A 16,452-nucleotide genomic window follows, 5' to 3' on the forward strand; every position below is an offset into this window, starting at 1 on the left:
AGACAGAAGCCACTGATCAGTATAGTGTAGCTCCTCACACTGCAAGTCCAGCAACCTAGGACTGTACGCCAAGCTATGTGAGGGCTTATGATTAGGGATGGGTACTGAATTCGATACCCTTCAAGGTACCTACCGAGTACCTATTCATGTAAAATTAACCGGTACCATGTTTCGGTACCTGAACGCATTATTGTCAGACTGAGGGAGTGGAAGAGTGGGCGATTTTTCATGCCGGACATGAACACAACATTGCACGCACAAGAGCGTAATGACGTCAGTAGTGCTGGTACAGTCAACAGAGTAAGCATGGCTAATAGAAAGCGCTCGAATCAGTGCACCTTCATTGGCTGAAAAGGCCAAGAACGAGCTTTCCAGCAGTCCTTAGCTGAGTGCAGAAGATGCCTATGCTGGCCAGCTTGGCCAAAACATATCTACACGTTAAAGCGTCTTCCACTCCTTCAGTGCGAGTTTTCTCCACAGCAGGGGATACAGTCAGTGTGGAGTGGGCTTGACTCTTACACGAGAAAGGTGACATGTTAGTGTTCTTGAAAAAGCACCTCACAAGGAATGAAGATAAACAGTAAATGTAGTTCACAGCAAAGAAGTTTGCTTAACCTTCATTTGTAGTTTGGGATACTTCAATTTATAAAATAGTATACCTTTAATTCAATTCAATTCAGTTTATTTATATAGCGCCAATTCACAACACATGTCGTCTCAAGGCACTTCACAACAGTCAGGTACATACATTCCAATTAATCCTAATCATTGAACAGTGCAGCCAAATTCAGTTATTTATTCAAATTGGATACAAATTTTTTCTATCTAAGGAAACCCAGCAGATTGCATCCAGTCAGTGACTTGCAGCATTCCCTCCTCCTGGATGAGCATGTAGAGACAGTGGACAGTCACTGGTATTGACTTTGCAGCAATCCCTCATACTGAGCATGCATGTGGCGACAGTGGAGAGGAAAAACTCACATTTAACAGGAAGAAACCTCCAGCAGAACCAGAACCAGGCTCAGTGTGATCGGCCATCTGCCACGACCGACTGGGGGTTTGAGAGAACAGAGCAGAGACACAAAGAAAACAAAGAAACACTGATCCAGGAGTACATTCTATGGGAAGGAAAAGTAAATGTTAATGGATGTAGCTCCTTTAGTCGTTTCACCTAGAAAGAAAGAACAGATAAACTCTGAGCCAGTTTTCAAGATTAGAGTCTGAAAGAGAGCACATAGAGTTAGTTACTGTAAAAGCTCAGTCAATTGCAATGTCTAGGAGAGAGAAAGGGTTAAACACTGAAAGACAGGGCCATGTGGATTATCGGTAGAGGGTGAGCATTAAGTTGTTGCCAGCAGAAGCCCCTCTCCAGAAAGGTGTCACAGGTAGACACAGAGCCAGGACAGGTGTAGCTTCTAGAAAGAGAATAGAGAGAGAACAAAGTTAAAAGCTGAAATAACAGCAAATAATGCAAAATTGGAGAGTAGTGTGAGAATGTAGCGAAGAGGGTGAAAGTGGTCATTATGTCCTCCAGCAGCCTAAGCCTATAGCAGCATAGCTACAGAGATAGCTCAGGATAACCTAAGCCACTCTAACTATAAGCTGAAACAAAAAGGAAAGTTTTAAGCCTAGCCTTAAAAGTAGACAGTTAGTCCATCTAGAGCCCACTGATGGCCATTGTTATACTAAAAACCACAACGATTGGGATACCACTCTCTGTCAGATTGACCATAGCCATTGGAAAACAGAGGGGGTCATACAGGTAGCAGAAATGGAGGGTGTGTTTGCACCTCAACCATAACTGAGCCGGTTTAGGCTAAACCTGACTCCCCCTTACTCCATCCAACAGGGAGGGAAGAAGACGGAAGTAAAAAATAAGGAAGATAGCTCGGGATAACCTAAGCCACTCTAACTATAAGCTTTATCAAAAAGGAAAGTTTTAAGCTTAGCCTTAAAAGTAGACAGGCTGTCTGCCTCACGGACTAAAACTGGGAGCTGATTCCACAGGAGAGGAGCCTGATAACTAAAGGATCTGCCTCCCATTCTACTTCTAGAGGCTCTAGGAACCACCAGTAAACCTTCAGTCTGAGAATGAAGTGCTCTGTTAGGAACGTATGGAACAATCAGATCTCTGATGTATGATGGAGCTAGATCATTAAGGGCTTTATATGTGAGGAGGAGAATTTTAAATTCGATTCTGGATTTAACAGGGACCCAATGAAGGGAAGCTAAAGTAAGGGAAATATGATCTCTCTTTTTAATTTTCATCAGTACTCTTGCTGCAGCATTCTAAATCAGCTGAAGGCTTTTAACTGCATTTTGTGGACATCCTGATAGTAACGAATTACAATAGTCCAGCCTTGAAGTAACAAATGCATGGACTAGTTTTTCAGCGTCACTCCTGGACAGGATATTTCTAATTTTGGCAATGTTCCAGAGATGAAAGAAGGAAATCCTAGAAACCTGTTTAATATGGGATTTAAATGACATGTCCTGGTCAAAAGTAACACCAAGGTTTTTTTACTTTATCTGAGGTCAATATAATGCAATCCAGGTTAAGTGATTGACTAAGCAGTTTCTTTTTTAAAGACTCCGGTCCAAAGACGACAACTTCTGTCTTGTCTGAATTTAGAAGCAGAAAATTTAAAGTCAAGACATGGTTCTAGTCTATCTAACTGGTTGGGCTCATCAGGATTCATAGATAAGTATGCTGCCTGATAATTTTACCTATTGGAAGCATATATATAGTAAAGAGAATTGGCCCAAGTACTGAACCCTGTGGTACTCCACAATTAACCCTGGAGTTTAAAGATGATTTATCATTTACATGAATAAACTGGAATCTGTGAGATAAATACGATTTAAACCAGCCTAGCGCTGTTCCCCTGATCCCTACAGCATATTCCAGCCTTTCTAAGAGAATATTGTGATCGACTGTATCAAATGCAGCTCTGAGATCTAACAGGACAAGTACAGACACAAGTCCATTATCTGAGGCCATAAGAATATCATTAGTGACTTTCAGCAGAGCTGTTTCAGTGCTATGATGAGCTCTGAAACCTGACTGAAACTCTTCAGACAGGTCATGGCTGTGTAAATGTTCACACATTTGATTAGCAACTATTTTCTCAAGAATTTTAGATAAGAATGGAAGATTGGATATAGGTCTGTAATGTATTAAGTCATCTCGATCAAGCGAAGGTTTCTTAAGCAAAGGTTTAATTACAGCTAGCTTAAAAGCTTGTGGTACATATCCATTTACTAAGGATAAATTAATCATATCTAAAATGGGGCTGGTAATCAAAGGGAAGACTTCCTTAAATAATTTGGTTGGAATTGGGTCTAACATACAAGTTGAAGGTTTAGATGAAGCTAATATTTCTGATAACTCAGGAAGCTCCACAGGATCAAAACAGTCCAAACACAGATCAGGTTCTACAGTTATTTCCAATGTTGTCTCACTTGCTGAGGATGAAGTAATCATCTTTAGGAGTATGTCAAAGATTTTCTTTTTAATAGAATCAATTTTATTTTGGAAGAATCCCATAAAGTCATGACTGCTAAGAGCTAAGGGAATGGATGGCTCAACAGAGCTATGACTCTGTGTAAGTTTAGCAACTGTACTAAAGAGAAACCTAGGATTATTCTTGTTCTCTCCGATTAATGATGAGAAATAAGCTGTTCTAGCTTGGTGAAGTGTCTTTTTATACAACAGTAGGCTATTTTTCCAGATTAAGTAGGAATCCTCTAGGTGTGTAGAGTGCCATTTTCTCTCCAGTTTTCTAACATTGTGCTTTAAAGTATGCACCTCTGAATTAAACCAGGGAGCCAGCCTCCTATGAATAATTGCCTTCTTTTTCAAGGGGGCTGCATTGTCTAATGCACCACGCAATGATGAAGTAACACTATGAACAAGAGAATCAATTTGTTAAGGGAAAGAAACAAAAAATTATTGCTCTCCACTGTGGTTTTCTGTGATAATGAGGAAATCAAAAGTGGAACATATTCTTTAAAGGTTGTTACAGCATTGTCTGATAATGATCTACTAAAATGAAATTTTCTTTCAGGTGTGGAGTACTCAGTTAAATTAAACTCAAAGGTTATTAAAAAATAGTCAGACAGGACAGGGTTATGAGAAAATATTGTTATGTCTTTACACTCAATGCCATATGTCAGCACAAGGTCCAGAGAATGAAGACAAAGGTGGGTAGGTTTGTTAATGTTTTGAGCAAAGACAATTGAGTCTAAGATAGCATTAAAAGCTATATTTAAGGTATCACTTTCAGTGTCAACATGAATGTTAAAATCCCCCACTATAATAACCGTATCTGTATTTAACACAAAATCAGATAAAAGGTCTGAAAACTGATCTAAAAATTGAGAGTAAGGGCCTTGTGGACGGACGGTATGAAACAACAAACAGAAGTGGTTTTAGTGCTTTGCAATTTGGATGAGGAAAACTAAGGATTAAATATTCAAAAGAGTTGTAGCTATTGATTGGTCTGGGACTAGTCAATAAATCGGACTGAAAGATGGTTTCTACTCCTCCTCGCCCAGTATTTCGAGGAATGTGAAAATTTAAATAATCAGTAGGAGTTGACTTATTTATAGTAACATAATCCTGTTGCTGCAGCCAGGTTTCTGTGAGGCAAAATCAATCAATCTGATTGTCACAAATCAGGTCACTAACTAGAAAAGTCTTTGAAGAGAGAGATCTTATATTCAGTAAGCCACATTTAATTGTTTTATTTTTATTTTTAGTCTGAGTTGTGTTTATTTTTATTAGATTTTCCTCATTTCCTCATTTTAGATTATTTTTTAATCTATTCAATTTTGGCCATGGGCGAGACACTGTCTTAATAGGGTAATGGGTGGGTAGCAGTACAGAAGCTGCAGAGAGGAGTGTTAAACTACGACCCTGCTTCCTGGTCTGAACCCTGGATTGTCAGAGGTTTTGAGAACTAATAAATTCGGCCAGATTTCTAGAAAGAAGAGCTGCTCCATCCAAAGTGGGATGGATGCCGTCTCTCCGGATCAGACAAGGTTTTCCCCAAAATGTTCGCCAATTATCAATGTAGCCCACATTGTTTTCTGGACACCATCTAGACAGCCAGAGGTTGAATGACAGCATGCGGCTAAACATGTCGTCACTGGTTAGATCGGGGAGGGGACCACAGAAGTCTGACATTGTTTTGGCAAACTTACACACCGAAGCAACACTACCTTTGGTGACCTCCGATTGACATAACCGGGTGTCATTACCGCCAGCATTAATTACATTCTTACTGTATTTATGCTTATCCTTATCCAGCAGTTTCAGGTAGGATTTGATGTTACACCCTCGCCTCCAAAGCTACACAAATGCTACATTTATTACACGTACCATTATCACTAAAGGAGGCAGAGGAGTAACTGAACATCTGACACAGAGAGCAGGAGAGAGGAAGAGACTCAGAGAGAGAAACAGCAGAATGGGTAGCCATGGTGGACTTAAAGCTATCGCTAAGCTAGTGACCCTTTAACCACTACTTGAAAAATCGTGTAAGACACGGAGAGTCCCCAAACGTTAAATGCGGCAACAGAAAATATGTGTTTTAACGTGCTTATGTATTAGAACACGTAAGAGATAGCACAGTAGAGAGAAATCAGATCAATCGAGAGAGCCTTCACACACCAAACAATCCACCGAGTGCAACAGCGAAAACAGGAAGTGACAAATACGCCTTACCACGCCTGTCCAGCTTTATTTATTTTTACTCTCTTTTGCTCATTTCTTTTAAACCTCTGTGCCCTCCATCGACCTCCACTACACAATTTTTCCATAGGGGAAAGGACAGAAATAGGAATATATAGAGCTGGGTTTTAATTTGTCCATTATTAAGAAAAAACACATATATTACGACATAAACACACACAAAAGTATTTATGTAGCACAAATCCAAAACAAAGGTCACACTGAGCACATTACAACATAAAACAGATTACAGCATAAAATTAGATCTATCCAAACATACAGACAGATTCGAATGCATGTACATACTTTCCAAATCAATACAAGTGTAGTCAAATTCTGATTGGATAAAGTCATTGACCTTATTGCAGTTCCTCCGTTTGGTGACAGCAGAGCAAGAACAATAAAAAAAACTAAGAACTGGTCCATAAGTACTGTGCCAGGTGTAACTTTTATAGAGAGAAAAACCAAAGAGAGAACAAAAAGTCAATGGCAGAAATAACAGCAGATAGTGTATCACTGTAGAGTAGTAGGAGAAAGTAGCAGAGTGAATAGTGGTCAGTATGTCCTCAAGAAGCCTAAGCCTACAGCAGCATAACTATAGCTCAGAATAACCTAGAGCATTTTAACTATTGGCTAGTCCTAAAAAAAGACTTCTGCCATCTGCCACATGGAAAAAAATGGGAGTTGGTGTCATAATGGGGTTTTGGGATGGACCAATGTGCAGAGAAGAACTCCTGAGGCTCAAGGTTTGCAGGTAAGACGAGTCTTTAATGTTCATGGCAGGACTCGGACAGGGTAGCCAACGTGCACACAAACACACACAAGGAACCAGCAGGGAACAAAGGAAACAAAACGGGCTTAAATACATAACTTAACAGCAGGGGGAACCAATGACACACGTGACCAGACAATCAAGGGAAAACACAGAACAGGTGTGGGCTTGGGGTGCAGAGAGACAGAAAACAAAGGACTAGACCAGGTAATTGAACAAAAACACAAACTCGAAAACTCAAAACACAAGCTGGTATGACAGCTTGTATTCCTGTATGGGGAATCCCTGACATATGTGCAGTATGACTGCAAGTAGTAGAAATTAATGCACACACGCACAACATAAAGGACGCCAACCAGTTTAAAACCCAAAGAAGATGAAACATATCAACAATGATAATGACAGATTGCAGAGTACTAACGTGTGCTGCTTACTCACTGTGTCAAATTTAAATGTAACAATGGTTCTCTAACAAAGTGCTTGTTAGGTATTATTTAGTCAACTCAGAGGTAAGAACGATACAGTCAGAGTTACTTGTGACAAGGGTAGCCCACTTTGCAGTGAAACTACAAAGTTTTGACACCCTATCTCTTTATTTATATGCACAGTTCAACAGACAGTTCAGACAGGGTGTGTGTGTGTGAGACGGAAAGGAGGCTGGTTCACACAGAGATAACAATGATCTCACACACACAGGGAGGAAGGCATAGTGCAGGTGCCTTCCAACCCAAGGTTTTTACATGAGTGATAACAAGTTTTTGCACCCATCCAACAGTCCCTCCTTTTATCACAAGTAAAAACATTTAATATAAAAACGAGTAAGAAAAATACTTTGTATGAGCGAAAACCCACGGACGGTAAACAGATTATATTTTGTGGGAAATACTCAGCGACCATTAAAAGTTAAATGTTGATTAATACTTGAAATCATAAAAATAAAATAATGATACTTGAAATCATAAAAATAAAAGAATGATACTTGAAATCATAAAAATAAAAGAATAATACTTGAAATCATAAAAATAAAAGAATAATACTTGAAATCATAAAAATAAAAGAATAATACTTGAAATCATAAAAATAAAAGAATGATACTTGAAATCATAAAAATAAAAGAATAATACTTGAAATCATAAAAATAAAAGAATAATACTTGAAATCATAAAAATAAAAGAATAATACTTGAAATCATAAAAATAAAAGAATAATACTTGAAATCATAAAAATAAAAGAATTAAAAAATCTGCCCTGTTTATGTCATCATTGTACTTTTTCTCATTTCACTTAAGCAACAACTTCTTCCGATTTTCTGCTGTAAGGTTATTTTATGAAATACAATGTATGAGTACACTCAGGCTTTTGATGTGATTTATTTACAACATGTCATCATAATCGTCCCCTTCATTTTCGTGCATTTCTACCTGGTTCAGTGTTGCATATGCCACCATGAACAATACCAGAAATTCTGTAGGAATGGATGTGCGTCATGTTCTTCCGTCAGTGTTCTGAGATGGGTCCCGTCTGATGTCCATCTCTTCTGGTTCGGTATCACCTCCTGTGGATCCTGCTTTAGATAGAGAAAGAGTCCTGCTACCAGAATTAAGCTCAGGCTTATCAGTCCTGTCCACATGTTACAGAGAGCCATTTTATAATTGGGCGCAGATCAGCTGTTTTCTTCACCGGTTTGAGACGCTGGGCCATCTTTGAACCCGGACTTCCTCTGCTACCCCGTCGGTTGATCTGGCTCCTGTAACGGCAAAACTGGCTTACAGTGGCTTTTATGGATCCAGGAAGGCCTCTCTGCTATTTTCAGAACTGTGGGCGTTGTCAGGAGTATTTGAAACGGCCCTTTCCACCAAGGAGTGCTCCAATCCTTCCGGTGGAGTGTCTTAATCAGGACCAGGTCTCCAGGCCTCATTCTGTGGGATAGGAGCAGAGATTATCGGCAGACCACTGGACATTTGTTCTTCTTTTGTCTGCAACATTTTATTCATCCACTCAGCTAATGAAGGTTCCTGTTGTGCTTTCTCTATTTCATTCATGTCAGAGGGCAGAGAAAACGGTCTGCCATGTACTATTTCTTTGAGAATACAAATTCACATCAGCAACTTGGTGTCACGTGATCTCAGGCTCAGAATATAGTGGGTGGAGTTATACAATGATGTACAGTAGGTGGCAAATGGAGTAAGACCAGTTTGATTTGGAGTTATTCTCATCCATAATTAACCAGGGATAGGCATCCGGGCCATGGCCTCCCTGTTTCTTCCATTGTTTTCCTTAATCTTTAACTGAAACCCTAATGCATTAGAACTTAGATCTATTAATTTATTTACAAAATGAGTTCCATTATCTGACCTTATAATCTGTGGGATACCATATGTGGGGAAGAAATGTGTCACTAGGTTCATCTATTACAACTAGGCAATATTTCTTCCCCCGTGTTTGCAACAACTTATGCATGATCTGCAAAAATGATTTGCATAGTCAGAAATATTTATAGTGTAGCATTAATGCTTTACCAGATGTGACATATTCCCCCCTTGACACGTGGGTCTTCCCAATGTGTCACTGTAGCCGCTGTGTTGTATAACTTTTTTGGGAGGATTGGTTTATCTTCTATCTGATAGATGTCATCTTTTTTCTGTGCTCCTCTCTTTAGCCAGGCCTTTATTTCTGTCTTGGGTGCTGACTGTTGGGCGTCTTTCAGCACGTCTGTGTCTATAAATAGCAGATCTGACATTTTCTCTTTAATAGGTTGAAATGAGTTAGTTCTGTCCCTGATGATGTTTTAAAACCTCTATTTTGCCAAATCTTAGCATGGTGATGTACTGATCCGAACACGTATTGGCTGTCTGTGTATATAGTAAGTATTTGTCCCTCATGTAATTCACATGCTCTTACTACAGCATATAATTCTGCTGTTTGGGCTGAGCATGTATTGGGTAGAGATTTAGCTTCTATTATCCTATCGATGGTTGTTACTGCATAACCAACTCTATTCTTTCCATATTCATCTTTAGATGATGAGCCATCTACAAACACAACACATGAATCTGGTATAAGGGTTTGAGAAATGTCTTGTCTGGGTTTTGTGTCTTCTTCAACTTTTGCTTTATAAGAATGTGGTTTTCCATCTTCTGCAGTAGGTATTAGAGTACTTGGATTTAAAGGGCACATCTTTTTAGAGTTATGTTTGGCTGTGATAATAATAGCGATGTCAGTGTGATATGCCTTGCATGTAGCGTCAGGTGCTTCTCTTAATATTCCTGACTTCAACATATCTTGTATTACTGGCTTAGTATCTTCTTCAGCTTCTGGCTTTAAGGGGTATTGGCGGACTAATGGCCTTTTTTCAGATATTAGTTTAACCTTGTATGGTGGGAACCCCTTTATAAGCCCTACATCAGTTGATGATTGGGACCACAGTTCAGGTGGGACAGCAGCTAGGGCAGGATGCATGTTGCTCTCTTTGCTCTCAGCTAAGCCCTGTATTTGTCCCTCTGCCTCATCTAAATGTATCCTTGGATGGACTTTGACTGTCCACCCTAGAGTGAGCTTCCAGATTCCTGTATTAGGATCTACCTTTGACAGTGTCAGTGCTGTTCCTGCAGAGGTTTAAAGCCTCTGTTTTTCCAAATTCTTATTATTCTTTTTTATCATATTTTATAAAGTAAGTCCTTATTACATTTAAAAATGAGATCACTATTTTTGGTAATTGCTATTATTATAAATAATGCTTGGTTTAGTTCTTATTAAAAATAAAAATAAAAACTCACTCACTGATGAACACAAAAAATGAAGGGCATATTATATCTTATAATCTTAGTTTGTTTTACCCTGTTTTATAGATACAACATACAGTTTCAGTCAGCTTTGTATTTAGTTCAAGTAACTAAAGTTTGTTTCAATTAACTCAAGTTTTCTCTATTTCAGTCCAGTTCAGTAATTCTGTTAAGGTTCATTTCATCTTATGTTAAGTTTGAGTCTAATTCAATCATTTTGAACCTGACTGGAAAAAGTCTAAACATCTGTTAAAATCTTTTTGTTTTACCATAGAGAACTGACCTAATATTATTATGGTAATGTTGAGGACTCTAATTTTTACATAACATGAAACAGACATTTATTTCACAAAAACAGAAAGTCAAACACAGACATTTGGCCACATGAAAGTTTAAATAACCTGTTTGTAAAAGAATTAGGAAAAATTCAAGACGGATTTATGAACTTTCTTATGGTTATCAGTATTTTCAGTAGAGGTAGAACCTTTGCCATCTTTAAATGATTTTTTGAAAAAGATTCTGGAAACCTTATTAAGATATAAATTTGGCAAAGATCATCAGAACATCAGACCTTTATTAGCGCTTTTAATGTCCCTCAAAGATGCATTACAATGAAATCAGTCATTCCCATTCACACACATTCACACACTACTTACTTACTTCTCTGTCAGAGTAATTTTATTTGCAAAAATTTGAACATAATTTGACTTCTATTATTCTTAAAATGCACATTGTTTCCTCATAACCCCTTTTGTTTCCACAAGGTCTGTTTTGAACGCTTCAATTCTTTTTTTTATTCACCAAGAATCAATAAGGTGTTCTTAGTGGGTCCACCTTAAAGGTGTTGTCTGTTGGGTGTCATGTTATCATTGTCAGGTCAGTGAGGTTCATAAGTCAGTCAGAACCTTGGTCATTTGTTCTGTGCACATAATGTTTCATAGATTCAGCCTATGATTAGTCAGCAAAACTTCCACCTATAGGAGAAAAATTGATTGTTAATGAATGAGCTGCATTTCCTAGGAACACTGTCTTCCTCCTGGATGAGCATCACCTGTTGAAAAACTTTCATCATTGTTTGTTTCACATATTCAATCAGATCTTTATATTATACCAGTAGGTGAAGTTGTTAGTATCTCATGTAGACTGACATATACTGTTGCATTTGGAGAAGATCTCAGATTAAATAAACTTAGTTAGAGCGTCAATCCAGGTTCATTTTGTGTCTGCAGACTTTAGCCAATTTTTCTTTTCTTTCTTTTTTTTTTATACATAAAGAGCAAGATTCAAAACATTTTCAAAAGGCAGATTGTGGCAGAATGTAGACAAAACTGCTTATTGATTGACAAAATAACATTCAAGCACACAATCACCATATTAAAAGGCTCTACTTCAAGAGAATCACTAAACTTTTGGGGTCCGGTTTTGGCCCGCGGACCTTGAGTTTGACACATGCAGAGGTAGAGTTACAATTGTTTTTCAGACCTTTCAGCAGAGACAGGCTTCTGCTGTTTGCAGAAGTTTTATCTTTGTTTTCAGGCAGCTGCATCTCTTTGTCAAGGTCATTTCACAGAGCTGAAATTTAACTTCTCTCAAAGAGGAAAAATCAAGAATGCAAACAATCTGAGCCAAATATGGAATTATTTCCCTGTAAAATGAATCTTTTGCATTTTATCATGATATTGTTGGTAGTATAACACCATAGAATGATTTTTAAAGCACCTGTTTCTCACTAATGCTTGCCTACAAAATCTTTTACTCTCAGATTACTTCTTTAACAACATTCTGTTCTCCCTTCTCTAGTCATTGTTCACTGGGTTGTCCAGTTGGACAGTTTCCATGTTGTCCACATTGTCACCTCCTCTTTTAACTTCTTTTACCACGTCCTCTAAAACCACCTCTTAGTCTTTATAATTTGGGGCTACCTTGGTATTCTAACCTGGGATGGGTGGCAGTCCGCCCCCCTTTATTTGTTTTCAGTTAAGCTGAAAGTTTTTTCCTGTGCTTTTCTTAAGGCCTCAGTATTATGGCTATGTCAGTTAAAAGCTGCTCTTATTGTTGTTTTTTTTAATTCATCTTTTTGTTTTAATCTGTTTATCAACTGTGAGCACTCAGGGACTGAAAAGTCCCCTTTGAAATTATAACCTGGCAAGGTTTTTTATTGTCTCTTGAATCTTTTGAATGCATAATCTCCAGTTTAAGATCCCCGTGTAGTTTTAGGATTTCAGTGATAATTAAGTTACCTGAAAATCCGTATTTTTATGCCATCGTGCACATATTTCTGTTAAATCAGAGCTTTTTCTCTGTTCTTCCCCCATTGTTCTTTGTTATTTTTCTCTTTTTAGTTTTCATTATTGCTAATTTAGATCCCCTTGTAATTTTAAGACATCCTTTGTATCTAATTTGCCCAAAAACCCATGTTTTTTATTTTTTATTCCATCTATGACAGATCATACCTGCTCCTTTTACATAGTTCTCCATAAACTTTACCTCCCCTTCTATGTCAATTAGTTTACTTTGTTTCTTCCCCATTATGTTTTATGTTAGTTTAATTATAGTATAAATGTCCCAGATAAAAGGTCACTGGCATGAGACTTTAAGGAGAGGACATTAACACGGCCTTCTACTGCGACTAATTCGCAGCGGTGTTAATTTTCTGGAATGAAATCCGACCTGAATCTCCAAAGTCACCAGTACGTAGTTTTAATCTGGGTAAAAGAAAACACAGGACTAGCAGAATCCTGCTGATTCTATTAAAATGCTTAGTCCTCCATACACACACAATACAGTCACACAGTTAGTTTCAGGTACCTTGTAATTTTTCTAAGTTAACTTGGTGTTATTTTATGAGCTCAATTTACTCCGTTCTTTTTACTTGTATAGCGCTTATTCTATTCCCTCGCAGGGGAATAACCCTTAGTCGTTTTATTTGGCCCCCTTCTTGGCGGGGCCCTACCTTAATTTGTCACTATTCCTTTCACGGTGGAATAAAACCATCCCAATGCAGCGTCCTTACCGGCGACGCACTACCAACGACTTTTAAGTACTTTTCTTCTTTTATTTATATAGCGCTTACTCTATTCCCTCACAGGGGAATAATCCTCAGTCGTTTTCTTTAATCCCCTTCACGGCGGAATTGTACCAAATTTGTCACTATTCCTTTCACGGTGGAATAAAACCATCCTAATGCAGCGTCCTTACCGGCGACGCACTACCAACGACTGTTAAGTACTTTTCCTATGAACTGTATTTTAAAACTGTCTCACCTCGGAGTTGACTTCTTGGTGACTCTTTGGACCCTGTGAGAGTCACCCCGCGCAGAGGAAGGCAATAACCCACTGGCCAGGTGTGAATTCACACACACCGGGACTTTCAGCCACTCCGGCTAAAGGAGGCTGTGCAGCGGTGCTTCGCTCGACGTCAGGCTTCCCCCACGGATCCCAGAGTCACTGTTAAAGCAAAGAGAAATAAGGTTATTGAATTAATCCGGCTCGAAGGACCAATAAATGTTAGGTATTATTTAGTCAACTCAGAGGTAAGAACGATACAGTCAGAGTTACTTGTGACAAGGGTAGCCCACTTTGCAGTGAAACTACAAAGTTTTGACACCCTATCTCTTTATTTATATGCACAGTTCAACAGACAGTTCAGACAGGGTGTGTGTGTGTGAGACGGAAAGGAGGCTGGTTCACACAGAGATAACAATGATCTCACACACACAGGGAGGAAGGCATAGTGCAGGTGCCTTCCAACCCAAGGTTTTTACATGAGTGATAACAAGTTTTTGCACCCATCCAACAGTGCTCATTTTCTGTTTTATATCCTGGAGGTGGCTGCTCATGTTAAGTTTCAAAGCACATACTGCCTACAGGTGGCCTGGCAGGGGAATTACATGCATTTCATATTTTTACTGGTGCCATGTGAACGGAGATTGTAATTAAAACAGTGTCATCTACATGTGTTAACAGAAACAGAACAAAAATACAGTTTTAATTGGTTTGCTGTTGTGTAAATAGGGCCTAAAAGATATGCCTCTCATTCTACGTTTAGAAACTCTAGGAACAGCCACTAAACATCCAGTCTGAGAGCAAAATGATCTGTTGGGAACACATGGAACAATCAAATCTTTGATTCATAAGGGTGCTTGATCATTTAAGGCTTTGACATGACTTTCCAAGTCATCTAGATTTCCTTCTAATTCAGAGGTTTACATACATTTCATTAGTTCACTGCATGTATGTTGGTCAAGTTTTCTATGGTATCCTTTACAACCTTTTCACAATAGTTTCCTGGAATTTTAGCCCGTTCCTCCTGATAGAACTGGTTTAACTGTCAGTTATTGAAAATATTTTTCTGAAAGGACCTAAATTCAGGAGTTATGGGTACATTCTGTAGTTGAAGGTGGAGGAACAGTGAATTGTTTTTAAATTCATTTATGCAGATGTAAAATAAGGATTAACTTGAACTCCAGAACATAAGATAATTGTTCACACAAAGTGTTTTTTTCTGACTTGATTGCTACAAGCATAACACAACATGGTCACACCACTAAATTACTATATGTCCTGCTTTTTTCTCTTTCTTTTTTGCAAAATGGTAAAAGATTAAAAATAACATCTCATTTCTAGGAGCCTAAAGAACTTTATGATGAGAATCCCAAGGTCATACCCATTACTAAGATTGACAGGACTGCCACAGATGACAGCATCAAAAAGCACATCGAGAATGAAAGAAAGAAGTAAGACCAAAATTTGAGTACATGTTACTTTTCAGAATGTATGGGATTTTGTTTTTGTGAAATTGTCACTTTTATTTCTCTGTACTTTAGTGTTTTCTACAAGGTGTAGCCTTCTTGAGCTCACAGAGGTCTTCCTTAAAAAATGCATTTTTTTGTTCCAGGCTGCCAGAACACCTAAATGTTGACTGGCCAGAGGGCAATCCTTTGCCTGAAAATGCTGTTTTGCTTGCTGGGACTCCTTTAGGTAAAATGTTGTGTTGTCTGCATGCCTCTTTTCTTTTCCTTATAATATTGAACACAAAATATTGTTTTTCATTAGGCCCAAATCTCATGTACGTTCATCTTCATTTGTGCAACTTCTTTTCAGGTCCTCTTCAAGTTGAAATTCTAAACAGTGACAAAGTCTCCATTTCATCAAGGATAAGTACAGGGGGCCAGAGGCTAGGGATACAGCTGAGTGTTTTACTCAAAGTGGTGCACAATGGTAAGATCGTCGGAGTTTGTATTACTATTAGAGTTTAAAGGTAAAACATACAGATAATGTTGAACCTTTGAATTTTAAAGAAAAAGTAGTTTGTTGGACAATCATTTAGTGGAACTTTCTGTTGATTGATCCATCCATCCATCCATCCATCCATCCGTCCATCCATCTCTTTTTTTTTCCTTTGACCTATGAGGATTTTAATTCCGGTCCTAATTTGTGTTGGTGAAGAAGAGTTAATTAGCTGATTAGGGTGTATTACCATGTTACACCTTTTCAAAATGTAAAAATTTTCTGAGACATTTTCATTTTCTGCAACCTATAGTTATCAAAATTACAAGAAATAAAGGCTTGAAATATTTAACTCTATGTGTAATGGATCTGTAAAATATGTGGGATTCACATTCAAAACGGAAAGACATAAATCTTGAATTAACATTGTTATTTTTTTTTAGATGTATCTCTATATATCTGTAGTCTTATTTCATGTTTTTTGGTAGACACAGAACCATTCCCAGCATGTTTCATATTTGTGAGACAAGTCAAGACAGGAACAAGAAGACAAACACATAAGAACACTTGCATTTTATTCATATTCAAAACCAGTGGGAGAGAAACTGTTAAATAGGAAGCTAACACAACATGTTAAACCTGTTCTAACAAATCATTCTAATTTACTGATCTTCTCACCAGAAATACCGGTTTTGGATCCTATAACTGCCACAGAATAGAAATTAAAATTTGCAGAGATAGAACAAAATAGCAAGAAAATAATGATAAAAACCCTTTTCTCTCAAATTTAAATTAAATCAAGGTAACACTATCCTTCAGCAAAAACTCTAACACAACCAGCAGACAAAGGGGTGAGTACAGTGGCCTTGTTAAGAGAAGTCATGAAAAAACATACGCAGATGCCTTAAATATATATAAAATGCAGTTTTGAAATTA

General features: G+C 38.0%; 1 protein-coding gene across 1 annotated transcript in view; it reads left to right on the top strand.

Moving 5' to 3' along the window:
• The window catches only part of LOC124857889 (structural maintenance of chromosomes flexible hinge domain-containing protein 1-like), a 76,218-nt gene that overhangs the window by 28,594 nt on the left and 31,172 nt on the right, over positions 1-16,452 (top strand). Inside the window, exons 16-18 of the mRNA XM_047349450.1 lie at positions 14,914-15,023; positions 15,185-15,267; positions 15,391-15,507. Of these exons, the coding sequence (XP_047205406.1) occupies positions 14,914-15,023; positions 15,185-15,267; positions 15,391-15,507 (310 nt within the window). The remainder of the gene's footprint in view (positions 1-14,913; positions 15,024-15,184; positions 15,268-15,390; positions 15,508-16,452) is intronic.

This window comes from Girardinichthys multiradiatus, chromosome 21, assembly GCF_021462225.1.
Source record: "Girardinichthys multiradiatus isolate DD_20200921_A chromosome 21, DD_fGirMul_XY1, whole genome shotgun sequence".
Taxonomy (NCBI): Eukaryota; Metazoa; Chordata; class Actinopteri; order Cyprinodontiformes; family Goodeidae; genus Girardinichthys; species Girardinichthys multiradiatus.